We start from the raw sequence: 13,379 nt of genomic DNA, 5'->3' as shown, positions 1-13,379 counted from the left end.
CTTTTGAAAGCACAGCTTTAAGCACCATAGAGGCCATACATCCCAAGCCAGAGTGTTAGTTCTGCAGTGTTATTCTGTTTACCTAAGATATGTGTTTTGTATGGCTCAACTTTTGATTTTTACATCATTTCTTCATTGTCTATTTAAGTAATAAGGCCCGAGGGGGTGTGGTATATGGCCAATATACCACGGCTAAGGGCTGTTCTTAAGCACGACGAAGCGCGGAGTGCCTGGATACAGACCATAGCCGTGGTATATTGGCCATATACCACAATCTCCCGAGGTGCTTTATTGCTATTATAAACTGGTTACCAACGTAATTAGAGCAGTAAAAATAAATGTTTTGTCAAACCTCTGGTATACGGTCTGATATACCATGGCTGTCAGCCAATTGGCATTCAGGGCTCGAACCACCCAGTTTATAATTAAGCAATAAGGCCCTCGGGTGTGTTGTATATGGCTACATACCACTGCTAAGGGCTGTTCTTATGCACAATGTATCACGGAGTGCCTGGATACAGCCCTTAGCCTTGGTCTATTGGATATATACCACACCCCCCCCAGGTGCCTTATTGATGTTATAATCTGGTTATCAATGTAATTAGAGCAGTAAAAATAATAAATGTTTTGTCATACCCGTGGTATACGGTCTGATATACCACGGCTGTCAACCAATCAGTATTCAGGGCTCGAACCACCCAGTTTATAATAGTTTTTTAAACATTGTACCATTTGCTTTGTTGTTGGGGTTGTCTCCAGCCTTTTAAGTTGTCAGTCTCCTACATCTAAAAACAGAGGTGCCTTTTCTCTTTTTATCGATCTGTTTTTGTTTCGCCTTTCTTTTTGTGCTTTATTGTTGTGTTTATCAGACGGGCTGAGCTCATGGTGACTGAGGAGGTGTAAGTCCGTAGACTCTAAAGCCTGTTGAAGTGATGTTGGACGTACTAGCTCTCCATCAGGTGTTAATTCCTTGTTCTCAGCCTTAAAGGTGGAGGGATTCTAAAACTGTGTCTGCAAAGAAGCACCGTAAAACCATGTGTTGTTAAAGTAAGAAAGTCAGACTTAAATTAGGTCTTAATTAAGAAGATTTGGCACTTGGTTGAGTGTTTTTGTGCTTCCCCTACCCCATTACCCCTCTATAGGCTAATTTAACTTTAATTGAGGTAATACAACAAAATCATTGATTTGATATTAATCAAAAAATAACGAAAATCTTTCCCTTTTTGGACCTGATTTAATCTGGTTCTGGATACCAAAGCACAGTTCTGCTCGTGCACGAAGTGTTACCCAAGTATATGACCAAATTCAGGAAGGTTGAACACAGAATTGGGGAGCAGAGAATGAATTCAGAACCCCTGTTGTCACGTGCCATTATGGTCTGTGATTTCATTTGTTGTTCTTTCTGTTTTGGCTGTGAGGTGTAAAATCTCTTTACTGATTGTAATGTACCTAATACCTATTCAATTGTATCTATTGAAGCCTTAGATTACTGGACTGGGTCCCAACCCAATCACATGTACTTTCAATCACCACACAGGCAATGAACACCAATGATATTTTCTAGTCCGTACACATACTGCATGTGTTTTGGATTTTTTTTTCTTTTTTCTCAAGTAACAATTTACTCTCTTAAATTTCATTGAACTCATGTGTTATGTATTACTTAAGGATTTGAATATATTTGAATATTTAGTTTGTAGGTTTTTGCCTTATTATATTCTACTTGACAATATTGTTAAATAGCCGTTGTAGACTGAGGTGGTATTACATCCATAACTTTTTTAAACCATATTCATGATTAATGATAATGTGTGGAGTCAGATAAAGTATTCAAATCATTCATGTAGCTGGATGTCTCTTTAGATTGAAGAGGTTCATTATCAATTCATTTTGTTGATCAAAGACCTTTTGATATTGATACAAGGAATGACATTGATTTGATCAGTTGGTAGGTTGCCAAGGCATCAACTCTGGCTGAAAACGAATGTTTCAACTAGCTCTTTTTTCTTTGAGGTCTTGTTTGAAAATATATTGTGTCGAAATGTAGATTGTCCATGTTTAGGGAAGGAGAAAACAAGTTATTTTCTACTTTATCCATTTCAAAAAAATATATTGTTTTAATATTTCTTAAGATTGCCCTGAATATCAGGCCAAAATGAACAGTGAGATTGATGGGTCTCTGGAGTTGGGTAAATAGTGAGATGAGAGGTGAAGTAGTAGACTTTGCCGAATCGGGAAGGTCTGTAATGCTGCAGATGAACGATCTTTAAACTAAGGGACGAAGGTTGACTTTTTGCACTTCTGTATATAGTCAATGAACAGAGAAAAAACATGTATCATATTGAGATATTATTTTGAATAAAAAATTCTATAATTATAAGGAATTTTGTTAGGTTAATTTAAAACATCGAAACTGAAAGACCAGCTAAACAAATTTGCTTGCAAAATGAAAAGAAAATCGCACCAGTTTCTCAGCCAATGCACTCAGAAAAAGCTATGTGCTTTTTGACTTCTTTTGTCAGTGGCTTGTAGTTTGCCAGGAAATTCTCAAGGGGAGCATGCCCCCCATGTTCACTCCCACTCCCCTTGTAGTTTATTATTATTATTTTTTACATAAAACAAATATCCTATATTGTCTATATTTCAAATGTTGGACCAGGCCCTTCATACTTGGACCTCTGGTACAATAACTACAATAAATGATATTAGAAACCATATTATATTTTAGTTAATTTGACTGCATGTAAAAGAACACAAATGTAAACAATATATATAGGTAGATAAGGAAAATTCATATTTTTTGACTAAATAACATCGACATTTGGGGAAAAGAGACTGCAGACAAGTCATCAATCACTTGTGATATAACATTTTACCAAGAAACTCCATGAGATCTCAAGAATAAGATGTAATGTAAATGCCAAACCACCCAAGAAATATTGTCTTATCACAGTAATATTAGTCATGTCAACATGGACTCACAGGACAGATACAGCTAATGCTACCAGGTAACTGTGCACTCAGCAGGCGAAGGCTCACCGCCATACTAAATGAATAGGTAAATACTCTTTCAAATGAATGTAACCGTCTTCAGTCAAGGTCAACTTATTTCTGACTCGAGGTCGCTGTATAAGTGCTATTGAACCAAAGCGTCACTTTCTCCAAACCAACCAGTGCTGCTCGGACAGATTTCACTGTCTCTCGGCTTATTAAACCAAGGTCTCTCTTCCCTGCTGGGGGCACACAGGCTTGACTGCTTATTATGTGTAAGTGATCACTTACATTTTCTTTGCTTATAGTTGCTACAGAATAATGTACTACTCTGCTTTCAGATTTGTTTTATGCACAATTTATTGTTGCCATAAATGACTCTTGCTGTTATGAATTATAAAAAAAAATGAATAAAACTAAAACTGATTTGCTCACGCAACTCATCTATGGTCTCCGTGTTTGTCTGTTACCTTTAGTGTTTGAAACATTACTTTAAAGAGCATCCAAAACACATCAGAACATGTTCCAAAAAATAACGAGGCACTCTGACATCACATGAAAACAAACGGGTTCTGCTTCAAACTTCAGTCTCATTGCCATCTAGTGGACAAATAATTGTCTTCACCCAAATAACACCAGTGAAATTGGACACCCATTTATCAAATAAAATAAAATGTTAGTGGTCACATACACATGATTAGCAGATGTTAATGCGTGCGTAGTGAAATGCTCGTGCAACTAGTTCCGACCATGCAGTAATATCTAACAAGTATTCTGCAATGGGATGTCTACTCAGCTAATCAAAAGTCTTGTAGATTAGTTGAGTCTGCTGTGCTCATGCTGTGCTGGAGCAAACATGCGGCTTGTGGCTGCCAAGTTGTGGATCATGGTTGGTGACTAGCACTGCTTTATGTTATCATACTGGACTGTCTGGTTCATCATGAGAATGGGACATGACGACAACAAGTTGTGGATCATGGTTGGTGACTAGCACTGCTTTATGTTATCATACTGGACTGTCTGGTTCATCATGAGAATGGGACATGACGACAACAAGTTGTGGATCATGGTTGGTGACTAGCACTGCTTTATGTTATACTGTACTGTCTGGTTCATCATGAGAATGGGACATGACGACAACAAGTTGTGGATCATGGTTGGTGACTAGCACTGCTTTATGTTATCATACTGGACTGTCTGGTTCATCATGAGAATGGGACATGACGACAACAAGTTGTGGATCATGGTTGGTGACTAGCACTGCTTTATGTTATCATACTGGACTGTCTGGTTCATCATGAGAAACACAAATTATGATCTCAACAACAGTTCTGAATTAAGGGCTCCCGAGTGCACTGCATCTAAGTGCTAGAGGTGTCACTTACAGACCCTGGTTCAATTCCAGGCTGAATCACAACTAGTTGTGATTGGGAGTCCCATAGGGCGACACACAATTGGCCCAGCATTGTCTGTCATTGTCATTGTACTTAACTAACTTGCCTGGTTAAATAAAAACAATTATTGATTTCAAATCCTGCTGAAATGCACTCAAGAGTGTGTGGAAGACGTATATAGAGCCTACATTGGGCACCAGCTTTGACTGACAATTAAACCTCCAACTAGGTGAAAAATCGGTCAATGTGCCCTTGAGCAAAGCACTTAACCCTAATGAATCCAGTATATAGCTCTGGATCAGAGTGTCTGCTAAATGATTCAAATGTAATAGTTAAACAATAAAGTGGCACTCCAGTGTTCTTTTCACCTCATTTAACACCTGATTTACTTAACAAAAGGTACATCTCAATAGCTGGTCCAGGTATGTCATGACATTGCACAAGTGGAGGAGGGGCAGGGCTTTCCTGTTTTGGATGGATTCCCATCAGACCAACTCATTGAAGGCCCCACTTTTTATAGTTTGTAGATATGTCTACATTTGTGTGTACTTTACTGTATTTCTTTCTTGGGATATTACTTTTTTATAGTAAAACTTAAAAATAGTGGGAAAATGTCAGGACTGTTCACTATTTTGAAGTGAAATACTTGAAGGAACTATGACCCAAGGCAGTTAGCCTACTTTGAGTGTATGTAGAGCCTACTCTCATACCAGAGAGACAAATAGGACACAGATTCCGTCTCGAACCAGGGGATGGTGATGTCACTATCAGTAGGTTCCCTGGGGCATTGGGAACCTGTCTCTCTGGATTCTACACAGATGACTTACACTTCCTGTGTCAGAGAGCTTCAATGATGACAAGGCACCTTTTGGGGGACATGATCGTTTTCTGTTCCATTGCTTCAATTATTTCACCTTTATTTAACCAGGTAGGCTAGTTGAGAACACCTTTATTTAACCAGGTAGGCTAGTTGAGAACACCTTTATTTAACCAGGTAGGCTAGTTGAGAACACCTTTATTTAACCAGGTAGGCTAGTTGAGAACACCTTTATTTAACCAGGTAGGCTAGTTGAGAACAAGTTCTCATTTACAACTGTGGCCTGGTCAAGATAAAGCAAAGCAGTGTGACACAAACAACAACACAGAGTTGCACACAGAATAAACAAACGTACAGTCAATAACACAATAGAAAAAAAAGTCTATATACAGTGTGTGCAAATGGCGTGAGGAGGTAAGGCAATAAATAGGCCATAGGAGCGAAGTAATTACAATTTAGCAGATTAACACTGGAGTGATAAATGAGCAGATGATGATGAGCAAGTAGAGATACTGGTGTGCAAAAGAGCAAAAAAGTAAATAAAAACAATATGGGGATGAGGTAGGTAGATTGGGTGGGCTATTTACAGATGGGCTATGTACAGCTGAAGCGATCGGTTAGCTGCTCAGATAGCTGATGTTTAAAGTTAGTGAGAGAGATATAAGTCTCAAACTTCAGTCATTTTTGCAATTCGTTCCAGTCATTGGCAGCAGAGAACTGGAAGGAAATGTGGCCAAAGGGGGTGTTGGCTTTGGGGATGACCAGTGAGATATACCTGCTGAAGCGCGTGCTACGGGTGTTGTTATCATGACCAGTGAGCTGAGATAAGGCGGAGCTTTACCTAGCAAAGACTTATAGATGACCTGGAGCCAGTGGGTCTGGCGAAAGAGTAAAGCCCTAATTTATGGTGATGTTTGTTAAAAGTAATGGATGCCTTGAGAAAATGGCATATTTCATTCAGTCATATATTTCATAAAGAATATGTCTATAATAAACATACTGTAGGTCCCAACCTACAGAACCAGTCAAAAGTTTGGACACACCCACTCATTCAAGGGTTGTTCTTTATTTATTTTAAAAAATTACATTGTAGAATAATAGTGAAGACATCAAAACTATGAAATAACACATATGGAATCATGTAGTAACCAAAAAGTGTTAAACAAATCAAAATATATTTTATATTTGAGATTCTTCAAAGTAGCCACCCTTTGCCTTGATGACAGCTTTGCACAATTTTGGCATTCTCTCAAACAACTTCATGCGGTAGTCACCTCATGATTACCTCATGTTCCCAAAAATCATTCAAATCGATTTTTCCCCTGTCATAGCCCCCAGAGTTTCCATTTTTTTTTAATGCACTGAAGTCGGAAGTCTGAGATTTCCAAGTTCCTTATTGTTTTGAATGCGGCACCACTTGTCTTGAAAGCACCAAGACACACGTTTGTCACCCGCTTTCAATGGGCAACATTCAGTTGAATATTAATAGACTTTGCTTTACTGTAATATTACTAAAGCTAGGCCTATAAATGATAAGCCTCCTGATATCAACCTCATCATATAAGATAAGTATTGTGGGGACATGCCCTGGACAACACACTTCAAGGCGTCTTGTAACAGTAATTTGTTACAAAGAGCACGGGTCACCTGACTGACACAAGAGTGAGTGACTAATATTTGTATTGAGTAACGTTTTGGGTGACTGCCCCTTTACGAAAACGGAAGTAAGCCTTGGCTCGTGACGTTAGTTGCCTTGCGCCGAGAAACAGTGGGCAGGAAACGACAGGCAGAGAAAGACTAGTTCACGCGTTCCGACACCATGGCACAGTACAAATAACCGAAAATGTGCTCCACGTTATATTACTAATGTTCGGGAACGGCCACAGTCTTCGGCTTCTTAGCAAGACTTTTGGAGACGTTCCTCGAAAGCTTTTCCGCCGAGGGATTTGACAAGTCCCACCCGTGAAAGGTGTCTGCGGTCTAAAAACATCGGGGCGGACCGCGGGTGGGAAGAGGATTCGTAGAGAAGGGCTGTGCTTTCTGGAGCCATGAGGGAGTATAAAGTGGTTGTGTTGGGCTCGGGCGGCGTGGGTAAATCAGCATTGACGGTCCAGTTTGTGACGGGATCCTTCATTGAGAAATACGACCCCACAATAGAGGATTTCTACCGAAAGGAGATCGAGGTGGACTCGTCGCCCTCTGTTCTGGAGATACTGGACACGGCCGGGACCGAACAGTTCGCCTCCATGCGAGACCTGTACATCAAAAACGGGCAGGGATTTATTTTGGTCTACAGTCTGGTCAACCAGCAGAGCTTCCAAGACATCAAGGCATTGAGGGATCAAATCATCCGAGTGAAAAGATACGAAAGAGTGCCAATGGTATTGGTTGGAAACAAGGTGGACTTGGAAGGCGAGAGGGAGGTCTCTTCCGGGGAAGGCAAGGCGCTGGCTCAGGAGTGGAATTGCCCGTTTATGGAAACTTCTGCAAAAAATAAAGGCTTGGTCGACGAACTGTTCGCAGAAATCGTGAGACAGATGAACTATTCTTCTTTACCCAGCGGTGGAGATCGCTGTTGTTCTTGCGTGCTTCTCTAAGAAAACATGTTTCGTGCAGCTGTGAGTGTTTCATCTATGTGAAAACCATCAAACAAGCCCTATTTTGATAACTTGTTAACAAAATGATACGGTCTCTTTTTTTTTTGTTGATCAGGCGGCGGTCAATATAAAAAGCTGCCCACTGTTGTATTATCGCACACACCATCGAGGAGGACAACATTCGATATTGATATAGCCTAAAAAGTGTTTACATGACAAAGTACTTGAATGTTTCAGTTTTTAGTTCAATATTAAACAGCTTTGTATTTGACACTTCTCTGGAAACGTGCCTCGATGGGAATGTCATATTGTGAAACCTAAGAGAGACACTGTGTTGCTTTGTTTTGCTATGATAATGTTATGTGGGGATTGATTACTGTTGAGTTGTACTTTTTCACGTCTTCTGGGCAGGAGAGATGGATTGATTGGAGGACTCCTCCCTCTGCTGAACAGGGAGGGTCTGTTTTCTGTGGATTCTGCTGGGCTCAAGGATCATTTGCCCCCCCCCCCCCAAAATGTTGGGGACTCCCTGCAAAAGCTCTTTTTTTTTTGGTTCAGTGTCAAATAAACCCCATATGCCAGTCAGTAAACCTGCACTGTTCATTGGAATTAGCTTAAACCTGAGCATCCTGTTCAAATAAGACTAAACATAACAAATAGCTTGAACATCAAGCTGTGGTACATTACCTGTTGAAAAAAAGCCTACTCAAGACATGGGGCGTACTCATTACGCAGATTCTGTTGCAAAACGTTTCTTAAACGGAAGAAAACGGGGGTGACCTACCTGAATTTGTCCAATAGAAACTTGTTTTTCTCTATTTGCTTACATTTGGTTCTTAAACGGTTTCCATAATGAATACGCCCCTGGAATGTGGTGGTTTGTGGTTTTTCTTTGGGACTGGTGATGATGTTGGATTGAATACAAAACTTGCACTTCCCTTGCCAGTGTCACTCTTTCCACAAACAAGGACCTTACAGATGTTACTGACATGACATGGAGAATACGCATGACTGGACCCCATGTCAAGTGCCTTCCTGAGAATTACACTGGTCTCCATGTGCCAACCAAGGAGCCCTCTAATCACAACAGTACTTTACAGTTTCAGTTTGATTTCAGTTGGGCTCATAGTGTTACTTTTTGTATTTTTCAGAGAGGAAGTTGAGGTGTAGACCCCCCCACACACACACTGGTACTAATTCACAGAGAATATGAGCCCAAGCAGATTTATGCTGTGGGGTTCAGAGAAAAGTAAGCCATGTTTGTGTTTTAATTGTACATTTTTATGATTACTTTCTGAAATGTGAAATCCTGATTCAATTGTAATTTTGACCTCAAGTCTATTACTACCCACCTGTCTGGTTTGGAGGACTTTTGAATACAAAAGGCAATTTCGGCAACGTTTTGGTGTGTGCTCTTCATTCTGTTGGTGTGATTGCGTGGGTGTGGGCTCTTCATTCTGTTGGTGTGATTGCGTGGGTTTGGGCTCTTCATTCTGTTGGTGTGATTGCGTGGGTGTGGGCTCTTCATTCTGTTGGTGTGATTGCGTGGGTGTGGGCTCTTCATTCTGTTGGTGTGATTGCGTGGGTGTGGGCTCTTCATTCTGTTGGTGTGATTGGGCTCTTCATTCGTGGGTGTGGGCTCTTCATTCTGTTGGTGTGATTGCGTGGGTGTGGGCTCTTCATTCTGTTGGTGTGATTGCGTGGGTGTGGGCTCTTCATTCTGTTGGTGTGATTGCGTGGGTGTGGGCTCTATACTTGAATGTGTAGTCGTTGGCTTATTAAGACTGTAGGTCCTGTGTAGCTCAGTTGGTAGAGCATGGTGCTTACAACACCAGGGTTGTGGGTTCGATTCCCATGAGGGCCCAGTATGAAGAAAATACTATTAAAATGTATGCATTCTTTACTTTCAGTTGCTCTGGATAAATGACTAAAATGTGCAGGCCTAGTACATCTATAGGCCTTACTGTTGCATCATATGGCAGGCCCAGGCCTGGCTCCTATTGGACCTCTGGTTTTTCAGGCCCTCTACAAACATCAACCAGGAACCCTATCTCAAACATGTTGATCTCTTTACACCGTTCTGAAACGTGTTTCTGTTTGCTTTGTCAATGGTTGAACATAAACACAACTTTTCTGTGATGTAGTCGAGCAACACTGAAGGGCACCAGTTTAGAATGGTTTTTTGGTCCCTCCAGCTGTTAGAGTAGAGGGCATGCTGGGTACACTGGGTATAGTTGACGAGTGGTGCTTCCTGTCACATGGTTTCTGGATATAGTCTGTCAGAACGGGACAGAGGGGGCTTTCTGTGTCTCCAGCCAAGCCCAATCAGCAGACAGACAGATGTTTGTAACCATGTGTGAGAGAGAGATGGATGAGTACTGGGAAACAACCAGCAGACAGTGAAAATCAGATGTGTTGGGTTGTTTGAATGAAGCAGAGAGAGGGTGAAATTAGATGTGTTGGGGTGTTTGAATGATGCAGAGAGGGTGAAATTAGATGTGTTGGGGTGTTTGAATGATGCAGAGAGGGTGAAATTAGATGTGTTGGGGTGTTTGAATGAGGCAGAGAGAGGGTGGAATTAGATGTATTGGGGTGTTTGAATGAAGCAGAGAGAGGGTGGAATTAGATGTGTTGGGGTGTTTGAATGAAGCAGAGAGAGGGTGGAATTAGATGTGTTGGGGTGTTTGAATGAAGCAGAGAGAGGGTGGAATTAGATGTGTTGGGGTGTTTGAATGAAGCAGAGAGAGGGTGGAATTAGATGTGTTGGGGTGTTTGAATGAAGCAGAGAGGGGGTGAAATTAGATGTGTTGGGGTGTTTGAATGAAGCAGAGAGAGGGTGGAATTAGATGTGTTGGGGTGTTTGAATGAAGCAGAGAGAGGGTGGAATTAGATGTGTTGGGGTGTTTGAATGAAGCAGAGAGAGGGTGGAATTAGATGTATTGGGGTGTTTGAATGAAGCAGAGAGAGGGTGGAAATAGATGTGTTGGGGTGTTTGAATGAAGCAGAGAGAGGGTGGAATTAGATGTGTTGGGGTGTTTGAATGAAGCAGAGAGAGGGTGGAATTAGATGTGTTGGGGTGTTTGAATGAAGCAGAGCGAGGGTGGAATTAGATGTGTTGGGGTGTTTGAATGAAGCAGAGAGAGGGTGGAATTAGATGTGCTGGGGTGTTTGAATGAGGCAGCAGACAGGGGGGAAATGATGTGTTGGGGTGTTGTGTTTGAAAAAGCAGAGAAAGACGGCTTCTCTTGGAAGGGCCGAGCCAGAGTCTGTTTGGGGCTGGTATGTACAGTGCCTTGCGAAAGTATTCGGCCCCCTTGAACTTTGCGACCTTTTGCCACATTTCAGGCTTCAAACATAAAGATATACAACTGTATTTTTTTGTGAAGAATGAACAACGAGTGGGACACAATCATGAAGTGGAACGACATTTATTGGATATTTCAAACTTTTTTAACAAATCAAAAACTGAAAAATTGGGCGTGCAAAATTATTCAGCCCCTTTACTTTCAGTGCAGCAAACTCTCTCCAGAAGTTCAGTGAGGATCTCTGAATGATCCAATGTTGACCTAAATAACTAATGATGATAAATACAATCCACCTGTGTGTAATCAAGTCTCCGTATAAATGCACCTGCACTGTGATAGTCTCAGAGGTCCGTTAAAAGCGCAGAGAGCATCATGAAGAACAAGGAACACACCAGGCAGGTCCGAGATACTGTTGTGAAGAAGTTTAAAGCCGGATTTGGATACAAAAAGATTTCCCAAGCTTTAAACATCCCAAGGAGCACTGTGTAAGCGATAATATTGAAATGGAAGGAGTATCAGACCACTGCAAATCTACCAAGACCTAGCCGTCCCTCTAAACCTTCAGCTCATACAAGGAGAAGACTGATCAGAGATGCAGCCAAGAGGCCCATGATCACTCTGGATGAACTGCAGAGATCTACAGCTGAGGTGGGAGACTCTGTCCATAGGACAACAATCAGTCGTATATTGCACAATTCTGGCCTTTATGGAAGAGTGGCAAGAAGAAAGCCATTTCTTAAAGATATCCATAAAAAGTGTTGGATATCATGTGGAAGAAGGTGCTCTGGTCAGATGAAACCAAAATCAAACTTTTTGGCAACAATGCAAAACGTTATGTTTGGCGTAAAAGCAACACAGCTCATCACCCTGAACACACCATCCCCACTGTCAAACATGGTGGTGGCAGCATCATGGTTTGGGCCTGCTTTTCTTCAGCAGGGACAGGGAAGATGGTTAAAATTGATGGGAAGATGGATGGAGACAAATACAGGAAGAAGAAAACCTGATGGAGTCTGCAAAAGACCTGAGACTGGGACGGAGATTTGTCTTCCAACAAGACAATGATCCAAAACATAAAGCAAAATCTACAATGGAATGGTTCAAAAATAAACATATCCAGGTGTTAGAATGGCCAAGTCAAAGTCCAGACCTGAATCCAATCGAGAATCTGTGGAAAGAACTGAAAACTGCTGTTCACAAATGCTCTCCATCCAACCTCACTGAGCTCGAGCTGTTTTGCAAGGAGGAATGGGAAAAAAATTCAGTCTCTCGATGTGCAAAACTGAAAGAGACATACCCCAAGCGACTTACAGCTGTAATCGCAGCAAAAGGTGGCGCTACAAAGTATTAACTTAAGGGGGCTGAATAATTTTGCACGCCCAATTTTTCAGTTTTTGATTATATCCAATAAATGTCGTTCCACTTCATGATTGTGTCCCACTTGTTGTTGATTCTTCACAAAAAAAGTACAGTTTTATATCTTTATGTTTGAAGCCTGAAATGTGGCAAAAGGTCGCAAAGTTCAAGGGGGCCGAATACTTTCGCAAGGCACTGTATGTCCATAAAATGACCAGTCAAAGCTTTATAATGGGAAGACATTCCATACATCATGGTACATGTGGCGGGGGAAGGGAGAGGAAGTCAACTTCGCTGTGGTGGAATGGAGGAGGAAGAATTGAATGACAGTATCCTGCACACTACCAGGGAGATTCCAGTGTGAGCGTGTGCACACCTTATGGATGTTGAGGTGTGTGTGTGTGTGTGTGTGTGTGTGTGTGGAGAGAGGGCGAGAGAGCGAATGAGATCGGTGTGAGGGCAGGAAAGAACTGATCCCAATATATATTCTTTACAAGACTTCCACCAGGTGGCAGGTAGCCTAGTGGTTAGAGCGTAGAGGCGGCAGGGTAGCCTAGTGGTTAGAGCGTAGAGGTGGCAGGTAGCCTAGTGGTTAGAGCGTTGGACTAGTAACCGATCGGTAAAAATCTGTCATTCTGCCCCTGAACAAGGCACTGTTCCTAGGCTGTCACTGAAAGTAAGAATTTGTTCTTAACTGACTTGCCTAGTAAAATAAAAATAGGTTGAACAGCAGCTAACATGGTTTACTTCCCTTCTGCCTTGAGGGTTCTAGTCATCATCACAGAGGTTTTGCTTCCTTGGTGAACTCAGTGACCCTTGACAGTCAAGACTAACGCACTGTGACGTGCCCTACGTCTGTCTACCAATGCAACCTTAATGCTCTCTGTTCACAAGACTTGCTTTTTCAGAGAAATCACAC

General features: G+C 41.5%; 2 protein-coding genes and 1 non-coding gene across 10 annotated transcripts in view; all 3 read left to right on the top strand.

The window, feature by feature from the left end:
* The window catches only part of LOC115123975 (muscleblind-like protein 1), a 117,405-nt gene extending 113,971 nt beyond the window's left edge, over window positions 1-3,434 (top strand). For all 8 annotated transcript variants that reach the window (XM_065013685.1, XM_065013686.1, XM_065013687.1 and 5 more), the window contains one exon: window positions 1-3,434. This exon is cut by the window's left edge and continues 697 nt beyond it. The gene's annotated coding sequence lies outside the window, so the exon portion shown is untranslated.
* Window positions 3,435-6,954: 3,520 nt separating this feature from the next.
* LOC115123976 (ras-related protein Rap-2b-like) lies at window positions 6,955-9,197 on the top strand. Its single transcript, XM_029653342.2, has one exon. The coding sequence runs from the start codon at window positions 7,251-7,253 to the stop codon at window positions 7,797-7,799; it is 549 nt and encodes a 182-aa protein (XP_029509202.1). The 5' UTR covers window positions 6,955-7,250; the 3' UTR covers window positions 7,800-9,197.
* Window positions 9,198-9,588: 391 nt separating this feature from the next.
* On the top strand, window positions 9,589-9,663 carry trnav-uac (transfer RNA valine (anticodon UAC)). The gene has a single exon. It is a non-coding gene; the product is annotated as a tRNA-Val (tRNA).
* Window positions 9,664-13,379: the final 3,716 nt, after the last annotated feature.

The sequence above is a fragment of the Oncorhynchus nerka genome, linkage group LG9b (genome assembly GCF_034236695.1).
Source record: "Oncorhynchus nerka isolate Pitt River linkage group LG9b, Oner_Uvic_2.0, whole genome shotgun sequence".
NCBI lineage: Eukaryota > Metazoa > Chordata > Actinopteri > Salmoniformes > Salmonidae > Oncorhynchus > Oncorhynchus nerka.
This window is presented reverse-complemented; position numbering and strand designations above follow the sequence as displayed.